The sequence below is a fragment of the Microtus pennsylvanicus genome, chromosome 4 (assembly GCF_037038515.1).
Source record: "Microtus pennsylvanicus isolate mMicPen1 chromosome 4, mMicPen1.hap1, whole genome shotgun sequence".
Classification (NCBI taxonomy): domain Eukaryota; kingdom Metazoa; phylum Chordata; class Mammalia; order Rodentia; family Cricetidae; genus Microtus; species Microtus pennsylvanicus.
In genome coordinates, this window is record NC_134582.1 from 812261 (window position 1) to 835615 (window position 23355).

The following is a 23355-nucleotide window of genomic DNA, read 5'->3' on the forward strand; positions in this document are numbered from 1 at the left end:
GATGGGTGGGCAGCTAAAGTCGGCCTCTTCCCCCACCACAATACGGTGTCTTCTATAAAATTCCACATGAAATTTATACCCATTTACTTGGTAGTTATTGGTGTGGGACAATGGTCTGTATTCTGTAAATTATATTTTAAATAAATGCTGATTGGCCAGTAGCCAGGCAGGAAGTATAGGTGGGACAACCGGACAAGATGTAGAGGCAGGTGAAGGAGAACAGGAGAATTCTGGAAAGAGACGCAGTCCTGACCCAGCCACACAAGAAGCAAGACGTGACTGCCTAGCTGGATAAGGTACTGAGCCACGTGGCAAACCTAGGCAAGAATAATGGGCTAATATAAGTTATAAGAGTTAATAAGAAGCCTGAGCTAATGGGCCAATCAGTTTATAACTAATACAGACCTCTGTGTGATTTCTTTGGGACTTAACGGTTGCAGGAACCAGGCAGGACAGAAACCTTGGACAAGTTATGGTTTCAGAAACAGATTCCTCCAATTTCTTCCTTGTTTCTTTTTCTCTTCCAGGAGTCCTTTTGAATTGCCTCCAGATATACATACTTCCTCTCAGAGAATTAAGCCTGGAAGGCTAATTTCCCTATCTGGTTATGGCTTTCAACTCTGCCTGTCAGGATTTCTCTCAATTCATAGTGCATCAGACAGTGATCATGCTAAGGAGAGAGGTAGGATTGGGGAAGGGAGGGACACAGGGCAGGGTGAAGAGCAGGAGTTACAACTGGAACAGCTGCTCCAGAAAGCTTTCATTTGCGGGAAAATGAATAAGCAATGAGGGGGAACTAGAATAACAGCAGATCAAGAAGAGACGGAGAGAAGCAAAGGCTGTGACTCTTGCCCACGGCTGCTCTTTCCCAGCTGTCCCCTCACCTAATGTATCCAGTGGGGCATCAGCTGTTGGTCCACACAGAGGCTAGACCCATTCCTGAATACAGCAGGAAATTATAGAGCTACTCTGTGTTTTATTGTGAGTAGAATGAACTAAACACCATAACATGTGTGAAATGAGCCCACAATGTGGTTACTTACCATTGGCCAGGATTTTAGGCTTATTAGCAGGACTGAAGCAAATGTTATGAAAAATTAGCAGAGGTATGTAGGGGTTGGTCTTATGCTTGTACTTGCTCATCTCTGTGAGTAAGTCTAAGCAGCCATCTAGCCTCAGGATCATTTGTTGTCCATCTTCTCCAAACGATATATTCAGGAGTAACTTCAACCACAGAATGGCCAGATTGCTGAGATGCTTACTTCCTCCTTTGGGCAATGTCAGGGACAGGAAGTGCTGTAGGAAATTGCTCTGTGGGTAAACACAGAATATGATTTTCTTTTCAGGTCTTATTCATTATTTTTCTAATCCCTTGGTATCCAATTAACTAGTATTTTGATATTCTTTTCCCTAATTTTAATTTCTTTTTCTTCCAAATGCTTCATCTATACATTTCCAAGTATAAATGGAAAGGAAAGAACAAAATAGTGATTACATTTTATACCTGTTATATTTTTCCTGATAATAGATGAAATAAACTATAATCAACTCAATTATTATGGTTAATAATTCAGAGTTGGCCTCCTGAGTTACCTTTCTTATTGGCCTTCTGGCAATTTTGCTACTCATTAAAGATATCCTGTGGGAGGAAAGGAATCAAAGCCCAAATCCACCCTGCATGGGAGTTAACAAGTCTGACAGAAGTGAAGTTGTTTCAGATCAATATAGTTACAGGTGTTTTCTCATTTAACTTATGAACAAGTACATACCTCTCATTTTGAAGAAGGTAATCCCATATATCTGTCTCAAGATGGTCTTTCAGAACTTTTATATATATATATATATATATATATATATATATATATACATATTTGTATATGTATACACAATGATATATATATGAAAACATTTATGAAGAAATATATTCAAATACACATATATATGTGTTCAAATACATGGCACATACGTATATAAATATGCACATACACTCATATAAATGAATGAGAGAAATATTAGCACACACATGAAGAAATTATCTAGCTGTATGCTAGTAAATAAATTGAACTGGCAGAGTGAGGGTGAGACAGAACACTGGTTAGAGTATATGCCAAGTCACATGGTGTGAGTGCTCCCACCAAGACTGACTTCTGGATAATACTAAACCAGAATTGAGAAATTTCTGAAAAATGTAATGAGGACACTCATGAGCCAGAGTGAGCTGAGAGCAATAAATTATTGAAAATATTTCCACAGTAAGACCAATAAATCAATTTCCTAAGTAAGAGAGCCATTTCTATTTATTTGGCGATTATATTTAAATTATCTTTCAGGGTTCAAAGACATGAAGCAGTAGAAGGGGATACTTAACTCCTACAAATCCTATCTGACCTCCAAGCAGCAAAAAAAAAAAAAAAAAAAAAAAAAATCAAATCATTGTTATTAGTAACCGATGGTCTGATAATATTCACATTTTAAAATTCACAATCAAGGACTCTGTTCATATACAGCCATAATGACGCTCTGTGCCCTGTACATATGTACTAGATTTATCTCACTCAGTCCCTTCCTTTATACACTCAGCTAGAATTAGTGTAAGAAGTGAAGCTTCAGAATTGCAGATCCTCATAAAATGGTACTTTATGACATTAAGATGTAAAATGAAACCGGGGCAAAGGGCTTTGATTTTACAGAGCTTTCTGTCACCATAATATGAACAGAAATTGTTACTGTTTGACTGGTCTATGCACAGATCAAATATATTATTTGTATGATACCAGCGTGTTTTTTTTTTAATCACTGTTTTTGAGACAAAACACAATTTAAAAGCAATGAGATAACTAGAAGGGGCATAATCAGGGTCTACTCCTGCTTCAGTTTTAGTGCCTCCCAAACTGGTTTAAATGATTAGTTTCTTAATTCTTTTACCAACCTTTAAAACAAAGTGTCCTAAAATCATATAAAGCAGTCCTAGAAAATGACTTATAAAATTTGATTGACAGAGTTATTTTGCCAAACAATTCTTTTACGACATATAGGAAATGCTAAGTACTTACCTTCTGAATTACTCCCTTGCAGTCATGAGATAAGGCCAGATTTGAGAGAAACATAAAAACCATCTGCTGAATGGTGTTGCTCTCTGCAGGCATCTGGGAAGCCAGCTTCAGGATACACAGTAGCAGGGAGCTGCTGGGGGCGCCTCTGTGGGCAGTGTGAACAGACTGTCCATAATTGGACCAACAGAGAGAACTGCAACCTTCGAAAGAAAAAGCCTGTCACAGAGTTGCCTGTTCCACTTCCTAGTTTTTAAAAACACAAACTGGTAAGCATGTATGTCTGTCAAAATGACTTGGTCATCCACCTATACACTTGCAAATAAGCACTGAAAGCCTAATGCTGATGTGTACATTCAACCCTAGAGATGGGCTGTCCCCTCTCAGGACAACAGTAGCTTAAACTAACTTCTGTCATGCTTGTCTTCTGTTAGAAAATCGATAATGGTTCTAATCTTCACCTGTCTTTTTCACAAATTTTCACCCTTTGGATGTTCTCACTGTATACAGTTTCCCATAGCCATATAATCAGGACAGTGTACTTCCTGAACTACCCAGTGACTCTGCCAGGCCAACAAATATATTCTTAAAATGGTCTGGAGTCGTAAGATCCAGAGCCTTTGACTAACATACACTCATAAGGAGAAACACATCAACATGCATATTTTTCTAGTCCAGCTTAATAACATCATATGAAACTAGCATTTTAATTTATTAGAGAAAACAACATTTGATTCTAGTTACCAGTTGGAAAATTAGCAGTATAGACACAAAGCAACTGCAAGGCAATTTGCATCAGTGAATCCTCCATCAAAAGCCAAGGCCAAAGAGAGTGCAGAACGGGTACAAGACGCGCTTCAAGAGCTGCCACCTGTTTCAGAAAGGGAAGACCAGGCATTAGTCTGGACATCCGAAATGCAAAATTACGTTCAATTAGTTGTCACCTCCATAAATCAATAGTTTAATTCATCTTTGCTGCATATAAGGAGGGCCCTTTCCCAGTCAATAGTGCTCCACATTGGGCGGCCCTGCTCGGGAGCCTGCCCAGACTCAGGAAGGGTGACTCGCATATGTCAGTGAGAGAACTATAGAAAACAGCTTCCATAACATGTAAGATATGCAGGAAAGTGTTTATTCCTCAGCAAAATATAAACTCTTCAAAAGACTCAGACATGGTCAGAGATTTGCAGTCAAGAAAATACTCTAATCAAGTTTGCTTTTATTCTTCTTTTAATGTGCATATAGTATACACGAGGAGACACAATTTTCAGGAAAAAAAGAACTTGACCCCAAAGAGGTTGAACTTTGCCCAGACCTCCAGATCAAGTAAATAATATCCTTTGAAATTATTTAAGACTATGTGCTTAATTTGCTGTCCTATTGTGTGCATGGACTATTTAAGTTTAACCTGCCTGAAAAGAACAATGTATCCCTTGGATTTCTCACACAATCAGTTTAAATGCATAAACTTTTATGTATTCTTCCATGCCCCAAGTAACCCCGAATAATAAATGTGTGTGCAGTGGTAATTGTTTGCTGAAAACAGTCAATAGGCTGGCAGCAACTTCAAAATAAGCATCTGTCACCCAAAAAAAAAAAAAAGGAAGCAACATATAATAGATATAAGTTGATGACGTCAGTCTGTAGTTTTAAGTACTATTCTGGGTCAGCTGCAGTCTGTAACATCTTCAACTATCAATCACTGTTAAAGAGCTCTGTAAAGAATACCCATTCCTTCCCACACCATGTTTTCTAGGTCGACCAATAAAAACAGAGGAAAGCCTTATCAGTTAACATACACGTCAGACAACAGACATAGGCACAGATTCCAACACAAGTGCAGACTCACACAACAGACAGATTACTATCTAGTCAGTAGCCACAAACTACAAACGGATGGATGGTACTGAGAGAGAAGTAGAGAATTCAAGAGGAAGTGACTTTGTTTTTACTCCTAAGATTATCTTTAATGTGTATAAGTACCAGAAGTTAATGATTACTTTTGTGTAATTTGAACAGATTCTAAGTAACTTAGGCTTTATTAAAAAACAGTTACGATTGGGACAATACTGTAGATAGGATACAGTTGCTTGCAGAAGTGCAGGAGTATCTTTTTAAAACAAGAACTATAAGGTAATTTCTATACCCACATGAACTAGAGTCCTCAGGCACATAATTGTACAACCATTTCAGAGTGCAAAGGACCAAACAGTAGGATGAAGTAGAAAGTCATATAAAATATTTGATACTCTCTAGGTTTTGAAGTTACTCCCCATGGTCTTCCTCATGCTTCTCACTCATCTCACTCAGTCCCACCGGCAACAAATGACTCCACTCACTTCACAAAGAAAGAAACCATCAGGTCTGAATTCTTATCTATCCTCCATTCTACCCACATGTATCTGTTCTCTCATCCATTTATCCTTTCCTCTGCCTGGCAGAGAATCAGTACTGCTCTTGTCAGAAATTAATACACTCATCTGCCCTCGGAAACATGACTCTCCTGTCTCCTCAGGGACTTGATCTTTCCATCAGTTAATAAAAAATGTAGACATTTTTATGAACTAGTCATTAACTTATGCATTTCTCTGATTACTTCTCTGATGATATTAAAGTGGTTTACACAGTAGTAGCACCAAATATACTTATGTCATGCAATGACCTAGCTGTGGCAAGAATGCTCACCGCTGTCATGTCCATTTCTTGCATTTCACCTTCAGCTCCTTCAGTTTACTTCCTGTCTGATGATTCACTGAGACCACTCTAACCTTTGTGGCTGCCAAACTCTCCAGCACTGGGGCACTTACTACAAGTTTCTTTGTTTTCATTTCCGTTCTTCTGCCTTATATCTACACTCCTATGATTTCCTACCTTCTCTACATGTGTTCCAAATACATTACCAAAGCTGTTATGTTATACCGTCTTGGTAAATTTCAACTAGAATACTGGGTACAAATATCAATTACATACTTCTACTATTGCCAGAATGTATAGCTCGTCAGGCCCATAAAACTCAGCTACAAGAGATTCTCCACTTGAATTCCCCAAAGGCTTACGCGGCACACCCACGGGCAAGCCTGAGCTTTGGGAACCTCCTCCCTGCACTCTGCTCTGTCTACTACCACACTGAAAGCAGCTTAAGTTGGGGTCTGGAAATCGTTCTACAGGGTTCTTCTTTCATGTCAACTCTTCAGATTTACTATACACCCCTTTACATTTCTCCCTGCTCAGGTAAGGCCGTATCATCTTTGTCTGGAGTATCATAGTTCGCCCTCCTGAGTCCTAACCACTGTTTAGGTTCGTTTGCCTCACGGCCATATAATCTATTCAACATAAAAACTCCTTAATGTTACATGTGCATAAACCATGGTGAGGTGGCAGAAGGTGATTTAGTTATGAGTTATGACCCTAACAATTAAGAATTAGTAATAAGGACATATTTCCTAAGCTGGAATAAGAAAAAATTAAGGATTTCTGTCCCACAGATTTATATTTACACTCAAGAGTAATGCAATTATTCTTTCAAGCTTTAACCTATTACTCAGCTTCATATTATTAGTGTATACACTAATTATTATTTAATAATTGTGCATTGTTAGTCCTTCTTAAACAGCCCCACTCCCTAGTGACTAAGCATTCAAATATATGAGCCTATAGGGCCATACACCACAAATGTATAAATAAATACTTAATTTTAAAATAATTATATGTATCTTACTTATTATAGCTTAAATAATACATGTTTACCATGTTTCTCCAGATACAACATGCTTTTTCCAGTTTTACCATATAAGCTGAACACATTTAAAAGCGAAAGAAATTTCTCAATTGATCTTTATCTTACCAGTTTTTTTAACACTAAAGCTTTAAGCTAATGCCTCAAAGTGAGGTCACTCCAGATGGACCAACTTCAAGAGTTCAGATTTTCTGCCACACAATAGTACCATCACGATTGCTGAAGTGGGCAGAACCAATACTCAGAGACAGAGCAGACTCAGTGGCTCTCAAAGAGGACTGTGCAAAGGCCACAAAAGACAGCAGACATGGACGAGGGGGCTTCCTTTAGGTGACATGACCACAATGAGCAAAACAATATCTAGTCTGAAGCAGGATGCATGCTTATCTTTCTTTATAATTATAAATACTATCTTTTACTCCCTTTGAATAACCATTTTGTCAAACATCTTTAAAAACCTTCACTTCTTAAGACACAGACAACCATTTATTATTCCCTTGTAGTCAAAAAGAAAATCTAAATGCCTAACAATATAGAATGAAGGATAGGTTCAGAATTTATGGCTTAATTATGATGTTCAAGCTTTGATATAAATAAGAGTGTAATTAGTGCTGAAGGACAACATGATCAAATGCATCCAGCTCTGAGAATTAACTCTGAGCTTAAGAAACATTCAGGTACAGATCTTAAACAAGAGAATTCAGAGGGTCCACTACTCCTTCTATGTTACCTCATATAAAAATTCAGCAATGCACTACCTGAACTGCTATCAACACTCCACGGAGCTCTACTTACTTTACATTCTTCATTTTGGTAAAGGCAGTTCCTTAGGAGCTGCATGGTAATGCTTAGCTCTTTGATAAAGCCGTCCTCCTGCACAGACAAAAGAAGATGAAAAACAGGAATGCAGTGCTTTATGGAAACAGTAACTCCCTCCTTTACGGTCACAGTACACTGCAGTTGTGCTGTGACCACGCCCAACCACCAACACTTTATAAAAACTGACAAGGTTTGGTGACCATATCTCAAGAAGTGTGTGCACCACAAAAAAGCTATTTCTGTCCCATCAAGCATGGAGGAAATCAGATATATAATAGCCTCCATGTTTCATCCCAGTAAAGTAAGGCAAGTATGGATTGGTTTTCCATCACATCAGGTACTGGCTCACTGTCCCAATGATGAAGCAGCACTTTTGGGTAGGCATGAAAATAAGAAGCAGGAAAAGAAGCTGTTAAACACGGATCCTGTTACCACGTATCAGTTAAACTATTAAAGTTTTGTCTTTCCTTTTAAAGATTTGTTTAACCTTACTTTTAAATTATACACACACACACACACACACACACACACACATATATATGAGTCTATGTGTGGGTATGTTCATTTGAATGTAGTGCATCCAAAGATCAGAAGAGGACACTGGATCCTCTGGAACTAAACTCAAGTCCTCTGAAAGAGTGGTATGTATTCTTAAACACTGAGCCATCTCTATACTTCCTTCTTGATTTCTTAATAGTTTTTACTGAAAAACTATTCTGCACACTGATTTCCAGACTGGCTGCATCAACAACAGTGAATGAGTGTTTTCCTTTCCTCACATTGATGTCAGCATTTGCTGTCATATGCTTTTCTGTATGTTTGGGTTTTTTTTATCATTTTTTGAGATCTCTGTTTTGTTTTGAGAACTTTATCAACAAATATTACATCTACATAGCTACTTTCTCTCTCTTTCTTATTGTATTATGTATATTAGTTATTATAATATATTCTACATAATAAGTAGAATACATATTTTTAGATTTAAATATTATACATACATTCATTTTCTGGAAAAAGGTAGTCTAAATGTTATTGGTCACAATTATTGCTAGTCACGGGTAATATATAGCCACTATGTTATAGTGTTTATATTAAAGTATAATTTATATATTCAGTCAAGCAATTCAATGCTAGAACAAACATTTGGGAATCATGGAAGGAGATTACCTCATCAATCGCAGGATTCTATGACCATGTCGTTACAGTGTTTATTCGTGACATAATAAATTTGAAATGTACAAACTGTGCCTGACATATAAACATAAAATAAATTATAGTTGTTACAAATTTCATTCCCTAGAAAACTTACTTTTATTCAAATACTCCATTGTATAAAATATTTTTGCAATATATCATGTAAATATACATATTTTAATTGTGCATAACAAGAAAGAATAAGATGTAAGTCTCACTTAAAGATTTTCAAATGAGAATTAATCTCAGAAACTAAACTGCCTCTACCTATGTTCTAAGTCAGACATTGATTTCTACCTTGTGCACACTGTAAGCAGGAGAGTAATGGAGACAGGATTACTTCATCCATGCACCCTTACACAAGAATTCAGAGTCTGAAGTCACCTTTTTTTTCAGCGCTGCTTTCCCAGGCCTCAGCAAGTCCAGGTTCAGCTGTGCATTGATGTGCCTCATCTGCTCCATGCAGTTCTCGATGAGATCAGCTGAGAGAAAAACCTGCGATAGTCAGGAGCCATTCCATCTCTGAAGGGGTTAACAATCAAGTCAATGGGTGCCTGTACAAATCCAATCTGTGGGAGAATAATGACTAAAAGGGGGAAAAGAGCACAATACTAAGGCCACTCGTTTTTATTTTTGTGAGAGTTTCAGATCTACTTTATATTTTGCAGCCTGCATGCTTCATCTTATCTTAGCAGCAAGTCATTAGTTGGACAGATGGGTTATGTGTTCCTATTACTTTCTTTTACCTCTCAGATCCGTAATCCCTGATGTCCAGAAGAGAAACCATCACCCTGAAGTGTGAAAATCTATATAAAAATACTATCCATTGGATATTATTATCTTTATTGTACCATAAAAACTATGTCTGTGTGTATTAGAGACATAAAACGTGGATGCATACACTAACAATGCACAATTATTAAATATTAATTAGTGTACACACTAATAATATGAAGCTGAGTAATAGGTTAAAGCTTGAAATTTCTTTATACATAGCCTCTAGAGTAATATTACATGTAAATAGAAACACACAATCTATAAGTATCATCTTTATTTTATTGATTAATTGATTTTTCAGTACGGGGGGTTAAACTCAAAGGTCCTGTGCTTCCTAGGCACTGTATTCCCAGCATACTCTATTGTATTTGAAAAGCAATAAATGTGGGGCTGGAGAAAGGGCTGGGTAGAACCTGAATTCAGTTCCCAGCACTCACGCCAGGCAGCTCACATCACCCTGGACTTCCAGCTACAAGGGATCCAATACCCTTTGCTGTCCTCCATAAGCAACTGCACCCACATGAACGCACTCACACACAAACAGAAATACATATACATACTTAAAAAATAAAACAAATTTTAGAGACAATAAAAAAGTAAATCAATGATTGCTGAATTGCTAAAAACTTTTTAAATGTCATTGAGATTTTACTATAATTTCTTTACATTTTTAGTTCAAAGAAAATTAAAAACAAGCAGCAGGAAATACAACTGTCAAGATGCCATAGAAACAACTGATGCTGAAGATCACCTCTCAAAGCATGCTTCTGTGCTCTTCTGCTGACCGCCAGAAGTGACATCAGTGCATTTGCGGCAACTCTTTTCAGGACATCTTTGGGAGATTTTCCTTCATAGCACTGCAGAGAATATAGACAACACAGGAGTAAAAGGGGCAATACAGAGGGAGAGGAAGTAGAAGGAATAATTAACACTGGGAGGTTTGAAAATGGTATAGGAAATCATATTATTTTATGTTTATGTGAATTATATATAACATGCATGCATATACATACATACATACACAAACACACACACATACACAAACACAGTTAAATGACGTTATGACACTTGGGGTCGTAATACTCTACCCCAAGAACCATAGACTCCGTAGTGAAAACCCTAGTATCAAGCGCAAGAAATACCTCAGGAGTTGGTTGGTTAGGGGAGTCCAAAAGATCCCTAACACAACATAGATGGCTGCTGTTGTCCTTCATTGCTCCCCAGAATTTGAAGGGAAGGCCATTGTACTGTGGACACAGGACTTGGAGGGAATGAGATGGGACTGACCTGGAAGTCTCCTCCCAAAGGACTTTCTATTGTTGCCTCCCAAGGTGCTATGCAAGCTGCTAAGGGAGAAAAGTATCTATAGTTCTATCTACCTGTTAACACCAAGAAACACAACATTGTCTGGGTTAGAAAAAATCCACAGTGGTTCAGTAGTGGCACCTTTATCTTGGGGGGCAGCCAACTTTGTCTAATTGGACTTAAGAACACCAAAAGGAGGAAATTCAAGCCTGATACTGTAAACCTAGCCAATAACCTGTGGATAGAGAGGTCATACACTCAAGATAAGGACCTTCTTGTTGCCATTTTCCCACACTAATATATTGTAACTGTATTCTAAATGCTTATCCTCATACCTTCAAATAAGTGTAGCCTTCACCCATATTAAAGAAGTTTCAGTTTTGCAACAAGTGGAAAATTACTACTGGTCAAAATGCACTAAAAAAGAGACCACCAGAAATCAGCAGAGAGAACGACCATGTGAATTACATCTAAGTGATGTGCAAGTCTTTCATACATAATTCTACCGCTTTTTCATTTTTTAGGGAGGTAATAAAAATCATAAAATGGTATTAAAAGGCACTACCCATCTCTGAGTCAAAGTCTCATCTGTCTTATGCTGGCCTTGAACTCACTTTATGAACCAACCCCATTCATGACCTTGAACTCTTGCTTCTCTTGCCTCTCCCTGCTGAATGCCCAATCACAGCTGTGTGTTATCATAGCCAGTATATGTAGTTTTAGAGATGGAACCCAGAGAATTATGCATGCTTAAGTAAGCATTCTACCAACCAAACTAGACTTATGGCACACTAGCCCTTATCCCCCAGGCCTGTGATGTCAGATACTCAAATGGCTGAGACAGGAAGATCATAGTTTCAAGGTTAGCCTATACAAAGTGAATTCAAGGCCAGCCTGAGCAACTTAGAATTTGTTTCAAAATAAAAGGTAAAATAAGGAGCTAACGATACAGCTTTATGATAGAATGTTTGACTAACATGTAAGATGTTCTGGATTTAATCTCCAGTGAAACACACACACACACACACACACACACACACACACACACACACACACACACTGGGGGGTGGGTCATTACAGAGTAATAGTCTTAATTGTAAAAAAAAAAAAAGTACAGGTTTGCGTGAGATTATTCTTAAAGTCTTATTTATACTTGCTAATCTATTTATAGCTTTGTAATGTATTGTTTATCTAATCAAAAAATAAACATTGATTGGCTGAAAAATTTTTAAATGATGACTACTAAACGTGAATTCCTTTAAAGATACAAAAAGTTGCTGGGCGGTGGTGGCGCACGCCTTTAATCCCAGCACTTGGGAGGCAGAGGCAGGCGGATCTCTGTGAGTTCGAGGCCAGCCTGGACTACAAGATCTAGTTCCAAGACAGGAACCGAAAGCTACAGAGAAACCCTGTCTCGAAAATCAAAAAAAAAAAAAAGATACAAAAAGTCCAGAAAACAAACAACCAAAAGAATCAAGGACTCACACACCTGAAGAATTGCTTCATTAAGTCGCTCTGAAGCTTTAAGACTTTCCTGAGTTCCATCAAGAAGTAAAGCCACTGTTGGGGCCTGGCACGTATTTGTTCTGTCCTTGTCCTGGAGACGCCTCTTTTCTTCCTCCGCCAAGAGGACAGACAGGAACTGGAGGGTGGCAATACTCAGGGCAGGGCACCTGACTGACAACCCGACACATATGCACAATGCATCTAAAGGGAGAATGATTTCTGATGTAAATGTTTGAAAACGTCTTCAAATTTATGGAGGGAATTAATCGGATTTGTTTTAGTAGTTACATTTATATCATTCTTATTTTTAATGCTATAAATAATTAAAATTATTAAATTAGTTAATACTAACTCTAAAATAATTATTATAAAATAATTCTTATTTTTAAGGTTATCAATAGCATATATACAAGAAAAAAAGTTTTAAAGTCAATATTAAGGCAACATTGAGAGTTGAGAAATCTATTTTATTTTTCACTATATGTGTTTTTCAGTATATAAACATAGGGACAATGTGTGGATGACTACTTTGAACTAACATTTAAAGTTCCCAGAATTTTTAAGTTCTGAATTTTATTTCAGTACTAAGAAAATGTTAGCCAGAATTTGGAGGTATGGTTGAGGTATAGTTCAGCACTTGTCTAGCATGTACATGGCCCATACAGAAGCCTATATTTTATATGTTTCCTAAAAATGCATTTTAAAAATGTTAGACATAAATATTTATGTAAAGTCTTGCTATGTTAAAGTTTATGAGACTATAAAAACACCAAAGTTTACTTACATAAAAAGTCACTTGCTTATTTTAATGAGAAACAAAATATTAAAAAACCTAAGTTTTGATATTTCTATGCTATAAAAAATATCTTGAGAAAGAAACTATTTTAGAATTTCTTGTGTTGTGTATGAGAGTCCATGTATGTACATTTTAACACAGAATGCAGATAGCAAAAAAAGGAACAACTTTTGTGGGATCAAAAATAAATCTTTCTAATTGTTTTATGAACATTATAAAAATGTGTATGTTATAAGGACCCTAAGAGAGACGTACATGTATCTAATCTACATGGGAAGTAGAAAAAAACAAGATCTCCTGAGTAAACTGGGAGCTTGGGAACCATGGGAGAGGGTAGAAGAGGAGGAGAATGGAAAGGAGAGGAGCAGAGAAAAATGTATAGCTCAATACAATCAATAAAAAAAAAATTTAAAAAAATTAAAATGTATATGTTAACACACATTTTCATGAAACCACAGACTGCTCTTACTTGGTTTTTGGCATACTGAGATTTATTGCAATTTTTCAAATCTATATTTTGGGGAAAAGGAGGCTCATGCGGAATATTGCAAATTCTCAAGTACCCTGTAATTCTTTCCTAGGCCATGCCATAACTATTTGGAAAATTTACACATTTAACTGGGAATAAAGTTTACCAATTTTTATTATATGAAAGACCCCTATGATGCAAGGATCTTCTTACCAATCACTGCCTCCCAGTGCTTGGCAAGAGCTGAGGTAATAAGAGGAAGGGAAACAGCACCAGCTTTCCTCAGGAGTGTGGCCAGAAGGTCGAATAAGTGTGTCCATGTGCGGTGAAAAGCCAGCACTAACTGTGCATCTGGAAAATTTGGCAGAAACACTTTGAGTTATTAACAAGAGAACGCCTCAGAAATACACAACTGACCACTAATACTTTATTGCACACATGAATTACACACTTCATAAAGAAAACCAGTAATTGCCCAATGGCAGACTACACTAACTACAAGAGTGACCTGCGTGCCAGCTCAACTGCCCCAGACTCCAGATTCAGTTCCCAAGGCCCATGCCACATCCACACCTCGCCCCTACCTCAACACCCCCCACCTCGGTGGACTCCAGCTGTGCAGGTGCAGGCCACACCAGTAAGAACAGGTGAATGACCTCCCTGCCAGTGCAACTACCCCACTCCCTGGATTCCGTCCCAAGGCCCATTCCAGCACTCAAGAAAGGCAATAATCACTATCGTCCCAGTGAGAATTTCCATTACTGTGATAAAACACTATGACCAGAAGCAACTTGGGAAAGAATGGGTTTATTTCAACCAACAGTGACACATCATCAGCCATCACTAAGGACAGTCAGGACAGGAAGTCAAACAGGCAGGAACTGATGCAGAGAACACGGAGGAGTGCTGCTTACTGGTTTAATCCTCACGGCTTGCTCAGCCTGCTTCTTTACAGCGCCCAGGACTGCCTGTACGTGAATGTCTACAATGAGCTGGGGCCTCCACAGCAACCATCAACCAAGAAAATGCACCATAGACCTGCCCATAGACCAATCTGATGGTGGTATTCGCTCAGTCAAGGTTTCTCTTCCCATATGAGTCTACCCTGAGTCAAGATGGCATAAAAACTAGCCTACAAAATTATCAAATTTACTACAGTTAACTTTTTTCTACTGCTTCTTAAAGGCATGTTCCTCTACCCTTTTACAAAGTCACAAGCCATCCGTTCATTAAAATATGCTCAACAACAATCAGAAAGTGTGAAAGAGTAAATATAAGGCACAATTTCAGAACTGCACAGTAGACACAGTAAAACCTGAGAACGGTTTCTTCTGTGAAACAAACTTTCCTCTGATTTTCTCTATTCCCTCTAGCAGCTCTGTGCAGAGATGAAAAGAAAAGCACAATGTGCTAAGGTCAAGGCAGAAGAGAAAGAAAACTTTCTTTGAAGAGCCAAGCAGAGAATTATCCTACAAAGAAAACACTACAAACTGGGCTGAGCACCGCTGCCTGTGTGGACCCCATGCTAGAGAGGTTAACCTTCCACAGCGAGGACGCTGTCTGTGTAAATGCAAGTTGGACAGCAGTGGTTGTCTCTGGACTCTCTCCAGCTGTTCCTTCGCAGTTCTGTCACCTTTCGTCAAACTTCACTCAAGTAAGCTGCAAACATTGTTCAGGCGTTCCTCAGCACCAACCCTTGAGAGGCGCTTGAGAGAGCAACTTTAAGGACTCGGGTCACAACCTGTCCCAGTGCTCCTCAACATCCTGTCACTAAACTCTCTAAGCGGTAGTTTAGATGCTTGCTCATTGCTAATCTCATAAAAATTTAATTCCAAAGACATGCTGTGTACTGATATACTAAGGTACTATACACTTATTTGTAGTAACCCTTAAATAATAAAAGTCTACTCTTTTTATTCATTAAAGGCTAAAGAATGATAAAATATTTAAATTGGAAATAAATTTAAAATGTTATTAACATTTAATTTTATTACAATACTTACTGAATATTTTATTTGTATATGTTTATGTATAAGGTATTGAATTAAATATTTGTATTAAGAAATACTATAAATATCTAACATACCTGTATATATTAGAAATATAGCCAAAGTTTAATAAAAATCATTCAAAACTTAGTTTCTAAGAAAACAATTTAAAAATGCTTTCCCTAAGATAAATTTTTAATAAACATTTACACTTTTGCAAGATGCAAGGAAAAAACCTAGCTGCTAAATGTACCCTCCGATATCACCAACGATTCTGACTTGCAGTACTTTCTGGAATTAATTATAAGTTTAAATACTTCTTTATAATAAAATTTATAGGAGGAACAATAAAAAAATATTTACAAGACCACAAGAGCAGTCACACCACCTTTGCCAGGTGCACCAGATCAAGTGACTCATCATCTTCATCACAGTTTTGTGGCACTGATGTTGCAAGGCTTTTCCCCATCTTCATGAACTCAGTATCAATACTGCTCAAGTAATGGCCACAAAACCCAACATGAAAAAGTACTAAAAAAAAGAATTTATGAGGTATAACTGGACTCTGCTAGACTACAGATAATTGTAATATTTACCTCACCCCTTCTCACAAGAATCAATTTCATCACTGTTGAGCTTACAGTCTAACCTACCAAGCTTAATTAAATTATTGCTACCATTAAGAGAATTTCTATTAACATGGATATAAATGATGCTGAGGACTGGAATTGCTCAGGATCACGGCATCTTTCACTTTCACATCTCAAAGGCAAAGCAAATTGTGTGACTTCAAAGGACGAACTAAGAATGAATTGAAGTCAGGTTTGATGGTGTATGTCTGTAATTCCAGATAAACTGAGAGGCTGAAGCAAAATGATTTCAAGTTCAAGGGCAGCCCGTGCTACAGAGCTAGGTCAACCCCAGAGTGAACAACTTACCAAGTCACTATCTTAAGATAAAAAAATTTAAAATAGGTTGGAGAGGTAACTGAGTGATAAACTGCTTGCCTAGTTTGTACTAGGCACTAACTTTAAATCTATGGGATATGGGGAGAATGAACAGAAAGGCAAGTAAAGTGATCAGTTACATTATTAAAAATGATTTATATTTAAAAACCAAACATAGTCATATATGATCCCATATACTTGATAACTATCACTGATAAATATAGACACATATCTGTCTATAAAATTCAGGGTTTGACACATACAATCACCACGCTATTCATTAAATCCTATACTTTTGTTTCAATTTTCCCTACTACTAAGCACTATATTTAGCTTTCAACAAAACGTAGGTCTCAATATTTTAAGATCTTAGAAAATGTTCATCTTATATGCTAAACTGACTTATACCTGTATCTGTAATTTGGCCTTAGCCAAAAATATAAAAATAGTACTCAAAGTTCACTGCAGACTGTAGCATATGTTTCAGCTAGCAGACAGAGGAGATTTTTGGTCCATTTTTTAAGCTACTCATCTGCCCTAAGTTGTTTCTGGAGCCACTTAAGATTGTTCTAATTATAAAACACACCTTCAAAACCTACAAAAAAAAAAAAGCAGGGGTGGGGTGGGGTGGGGAGATGGTTTCATCTGGAGAAAAATAAGATTTGCTCCCTCAATATTGTTCACTTCTCATCTAAACTGTAAAAATAAAACTTAGCTAAAGTTCCTGTTGCTGAAGATACCATGTACTTTGGACACAGGAACCAGAGGACCAGAGCTGGATCTGACCTGAAAGACTCTTCTCTGAGGACACATTTCATGGTAACCGAAGGTCCCATCCCAGCTTTCAAAGTAGGGAAACAACCAATAAACCTAACTAGTTAAGATGCCTCTGAACTACAACAATGATTAGCATGGCAGTACTAACACCTATACCTTAGTAGTAACCAACAGCTCTCTACTGAATTTCCTCCACAAGAAGGAAATCATGCCTACTACTATAACCCTAGCCAACTATTCACAGCTAGTGAAGTCATGGATCTTGTAGAAAAACCTACAATTGCCAATTTACTAAAACAGCACAATCCCTAACTACATCCTGATATTTGGCCTTATACTCACAGATAAGTATAGGCCTCACCCCTCTGGGGTGGGGGTGGGGGAGAGTCTCATTTGCAACAGATAGAAATCATTACAGAAAACCACACTTGATAAAAATTGGATTGTGTGGAGTCCAGTCCCAACTAATACATCTATCTACCATACAACACCTTCCCCTAAGGTTCAGGGATCACTGCAGAAGAACAGGGCAGAAAGACTGTAAAAGCCGGAGGAACAAAAAGTTCACTCTAAGATTTTATCTCCTAGAATGTCAGAGAAGCTGCAACCATGGAGTCTCATCAACATGACTGCCTAAACAAGACCTGAAGGATAAGACCAATAGACATGCTAGAATGGAATAGGAAAATCTCATGGGGCCTCAACCCCAGACAAAGAACTAACGTCAAGTAAGGAATACTGACAGTGGGAGAGTCTTCCTCGGGAAGAACCTCCAAATTTGTTATCCAATACCAAGTGGTCTATCCTGAAATCATATACAGCTAAGTCCAATCATAGGAACTGAGCAGGTCGTGTGTGTTGGGGGAATATGGGGTGGGAGGATAACAACTGAAGAAACAGAGATCATGAATTTGAGAGACAATAGAAGACAGAGACATGGGAAGGGCTGAAGGGAAGGAAAAAATGATATGATTACATTTTAATTTTTAGAACATTAAAAAAACTTACCTAATACATCTTTGGTACACACAATGAGAACTCGGATGACATTAGTGATAAGAGGTTTCAAGAGCTCATCCTGTGTCACAAGGTTAGGATCTACCAACAGACAGGACTGCAAAAGCTGGGACAAAGAGCATAGGAATTCCAAGAGAAAGGAAGCCTATTTGCAAAAAGACAAAGAATATAATAAATAAGCAGATCTCATGAAAAGCCTTTCTCAGTCGCATCATGGTGTCTACTTTTCTATGTGTTGTAAGAAATCATTTCTTTATAAAATACACAATAAAGCACTAAAAAAGCACTCAGCATAAATTATGTGCTATATACTTAATATGCAGCAGGCAAAGCATAGCTTCCAATATTAGGAGCATGGTCAGTAATGGTCAAACTAGGACTATCAATTATACCACAAGTAAATAAAGCAATATTTTCAAAGCCAATTTCTGTATTCCATTTAAAGAAAGTCTTTATATTTTAAAAATAGGTAACTTGTAGAACCAATATCATAGAAGAAGCATAGATGATATTTAAAGTCAAAGTAAACTAGTTTGTAAGGAAAAATCTGATTAAAAAAATATTACTCAAAGTGCATAAGAATAGAAGAAAATACATCTACTTTAATAGCCCAGCTAATGTTATCAATAAAATTTATTTTTGCTTTTAGTTATATATAACTATAAATACATATAATATAAATATAAAAACAATATTCTCAAATGTGAGAGAAAAAATTTAAATTTCCATGATTAACAATAGAACTATTTCTGGAATTTTCCTAATGCTAATACTGTAAGTAGTACCTGGTAAATCCCCTTTCAAAACTTCCTCTGAAAGACAGCAGTTAAAGAACAGCAGGCGGACATCCTTAAAGGAGAATTTTATAGAGTTCCTATGTACAAAAGCACAGTCTTTTCATTCATCTTAGTTTGATGCTGTGAGACTGTAATAGGAGTTGGGTACTAGTCTCCATTTGTGGAGGCGTCCATGTCCCCACGGTATAGTCTCAGACACTTAAAAACAATAGTTCTCTTACTTCTTCCATGAGTAGGAAATTCCTTTATAGAATATGCTAGCTTCTTTTGTATTATATAAAAGTACATGTTCCTTTATCCTTCAGGAATTCCTTCTACAAATTTTGAAATTAAATTTGCTTATTTCTGTAACACTTTTGTTGTTCTTTTATATTGTTGGAAACAGGGTCTAACGCAGTCTGTCTGAGCTGGCCTAGCACTCACTATGTACTTGAGAGGTCAACTTCTGATCTTCCTACCTCTATTTCCCAAGTGTTGGGATTACAGGCAAGTACCACAAGACTCTGCTCTGTGAAGTGTTTGTGATCTCTTCATCTTCTGCCGTATTAAAGTTACAGCAAGTCTAATCTCTGGGTACTGGAAATACTATTATAAACAAGCCAGTGAGAAACATGAGAGAAAAAACCTAACTATTTTGTAAATTAACCATTTAAGATTAAATATTAATATAGCTAATATACTATCTCTTCCTATTTATAATATTCTTAGAAACACACAATGCAACAACAAAACCTACCAATCACACACTCCAACACTGTCACCTCACTATCAGCTTTCTGTACCTGGCTCTGCCGCAGACGTCCATAGCTGTTTTCCCTTTAGCCCAGGTCTCTTGCTCTATTTTATTTTATTTTATTTTGACCATTGTGTACCAACTACTCCTCTTGTGTAGCACCCCTTTGTCCAATGAATGTCCCTCTTTTTTTCATACCATTTGTTACTATCTGGTCCCAAACTTCACATTCTGTATGTACTCCTATCTGTCTCTTGCTCCTAGATTCCTTATGGGCACAGATATTTGTTTTTATCAACAGCAGCAACTAGAATAGAATCTGGTAAATGTTAGAGAGTTTCCTGGATTCCTGTACAAACAACAATGTACAGGCATTAATCCATACAAGGCGGGCAGCAAAGTGGATCAGATCAGAGTGTCCTCTGGAACCAACATGCATGGCCAACTCTCCTTGCTCTGCTCAGTACTTGTGGGAGATTCCTCAACTTCCACCATTTCCTTTGTAACATTACAGCACTGACAATTGCTCCTGTGGTTTCTTGTGCATATATTTACTCATACAAGGACCCATCAATGTTTCTTTCTGCTATCATGGTACTAAACTGTACATTCAAGACACAACTACAGGCCAGGTCCTGCCCTCATTGCTGACTGTGCTTTCTAGTCTCATTTTCCCCTCACAGATCCAGCTTCAGCAATTCTGGATTGTTTGCTGTTTTTTGGACAGACCAGCCAGACTCTGGTGCCAGAGGCCTTGTTCTGCCTATAGAACTGTTTTTATCATGTCAGGTCACACATATGATTGGGAAGATTTTCCCTGGACACTAAGTACGGGCCTCTGCCTCAATATCTGGTGCTGTCCCTTGCTTTATCTTTTCTTCTGAATGCTTGTTATCATTAAATATGCATGGGTTTGTTATGCATTTTCCTAATATAAAGACGAAAATGTTTAATGACTTAAGAGAAATTTTAAACCAGAGAAGGCATTCAGTTAAGACTTTTCAATTGTACAAACAAAAGAGTAAAGAGAACATGTATCTTATGAATAAGCTAATTCAATAAAAATACTATACTAAAAAAAATCATGTGCCTCAAAAATGGCATGCAGAATATTTCCAAGACACTCTAGAGGCTTTCTGTGTTCAGAGTGCAACACAAAAGACACTTCAGTTTCCACTTCTCACCCCTCACCCACACGAAACAAATGGCATGTTATATTTTGGTCGTTATATAAAAAAATTCTAGCAGTAGCAACTATATTGGAAATTGTTAAACATATTTTACATAAAGAACTTAGGCAAGAACCCGAAATTTAGTGAATAGCTGTGAATAAAAAATTAAAATTTATTTTTGTCACCTTGTGAAAATAGGCTTTCAGTTTTTTGTTTGTTTTGTTGAGAATAAGGTCTTGCTACATAGCGCTGGCTATGCTGGAAGTCACAGTAGATCATGCTCATCTCCAACTCACATAGATCCACCTACCTCTGCCTCCCATGTGCTGGGAGGTTTAGCTAGACTGTAGTGATGCACGCCTTTAATCCCAGCACTCAAAAGGCAGAGGTAGGTAGATCTATTTGAGTTTGAGGCCAGCCTGGTCTATAGAGTGAGTCCAAGACAGCCAGGACAACACAGAGAAACCCTGTCTTGTGAGGTGGCGGGAGGGGCAGGGAGCATGTTAGTCTAACAACTTCAACCTAGGTGAAAATAACAAATACCAGACATAGCCTAAAATAATAGGAGTAAGTGGTCTATACCAGTGCCCCTTTATACAGTAGTGCTCCAAGAAACTTTACTAATCATCTATAATTCATTAATGATGGAGTTAGGAAAAGTGCCCACTGTTCTTTCCTCCCCCAGTTTCTCTACTAAATTTTTAAGTAACCTTATTCAAAAACTATCTAGTATCACACATATACTGAGAGATTCCCATCCTTTTCTTAAGGTTGGCCCTCCTTAGAATTTGCTGTTTGGCCCACAAGGCAAAGAAATCCATGATACAGAAGACAGGTTGATCCAAGGTACTTACCTGAGCTTGAATATGTTCAACAGCAGATGATAAAGCCAGCGGGGTCTTGAGTTCCTGGACACACATCTCTATGACAGAGGCATCCACAGTACTGTCAATGATAAGGAATACCCCATAGATAGATAGTTACTATGCTTCTTATTAAAGACAAAACATCACAATGTGAAGTTTCAATATAAACCTGAATATAAATAAAAAGAAAAGACATTTACAAGTAAACAAAATATTTAAGGTTTCCCAAAGTATTTAAGAAAACAGGAAAATATTGTGCTAAGTAAGTGTGAAAAACAGAAAATTTTGCAAAGTGAAACGGCCGTAGTCAGTATCAGTAGCCAATAGGAAGCCAGACTAGAGGGACCGCGTCCATCATGCTGTCCTGTAAGCAGCCTGCAGAGGGTGAGCTCGACTGCTAATTGACGCGAGTGGGCCTAGCCCACTGTGGGAGGCACTAGCCCTGGGCAAGTGGACCTGATGGTGTAAGGCACCAGGTGCCTGCTCAGCTTAGCTCAGCTGCTCTTAATAATGACGATAATGACGACCTGCAACTTCTAAACCCAATCATAAGCCCTTTTCTCCTCTGAGTTGCTTTTGATCAATGTTTCATCATAGCAACAGAAAACCTAGGACAGACACAAAGAATTATTTTTTCAGTTGTTTCTTCACATCTCAGAAAAAGAGAAGGTAGCATGATTTAATAAAAAGAAGACAGACATTTCTAACAGCACTGCTCTAGAGTAAAAGGAGAGAACTGAAGAGAAATGGACATATGCACGTGGATAAAGAAGGTGGACAAGATGGGCAGGAGTAGCCGGATGTTAGGAGGGGAGAAGTCACACTCACTAAACGCAAGTATTTGGATACTGACTTTCCTCACACTCATCCCTTTCAGCAGAGGCCAGCTATAACCCTCTAGAGGATAAAGCATGTTCAATACTGCAACACAGTGCAAGGACTGAACTAAAAACTTAGATAAGCCTGAACATAACAGCCAAGGCTGTGCCACTATAATAAAAACATCATCAGACATTCATTAATATTAGGAAAATGAAAAATTCGACGAATCAAGTCACCATTTCCTTAAATTCCACCAGAATGCTTCTGATTAGTTTAGTTTCCCATAACAAAATACATCCAAATGAAATTCAGCAGTATTTTCAACCTGGGAACATAATTCTGATATGAGTGCTAGAGATAGGAATCTTCAAACTCCTTCACATCCAGTAAAAAATAGCCAGGGAGATTATACTACATCCCTTGTCTGTGCTATAAGATTTAGAACCACTTCAATTTTTTTTAACTAAAAAAAATCTTTTTGATCTAAGCAATCAAGTTAAGAAGCCAATACAAGTTTATTAATAGAACAGAGGGAGAAAATAACAACAGCAACTGTGAAGACAACTGTAGCAGAACAAAAGTCT

General features: G+C 37.6%; 1 protein-coding gene across 2 annotated transcripts in view; it reads right to left on the minus strand.

The window, feature by feature from the left end:
- The window catches only part of Rttn (rotatin), a 136029-nt gene that overhangs the window by 9922 nt on the left and 102752 nt on the right, over positions 1-23355 (minus strand). For both annotated transcript variants that reach the window (XM_075968106.1, XM_075968107.1), the window contains 10 exons: positions 21938-22028; positions 18373-18526; positions 13866-14003; positions 12371-12588; positions 10328-10433; positions 9184-9281; positions 7582-7659; positions 3795-3921; positions 3054-3253; positions 1044-1311 (listed from right to left, as the gene is read on the minus strand). In XM_075968106.1, coding sequence (XP_075824221.1) covers positions 1044-1311; positions 3054-3253; positions 3795-3921; positions 7582-7659; positions 9184-9281; positions 10328-10433; positions 12371-12588; positions 13866-14003; positions 18373-18526; positions 21938-22028 — 1478 coding nt within the window. The remainder of the gene's footprint in view (positions 1-1043; positions 1312-3053; positions 3254-3794; positions 3922-7581; positions 7660-9183; positions 9282-10327; positions 10434-12370; positions 12589-13865; positions 14004-18372; positions 18527-21937; positions 22029-23355) is intronic.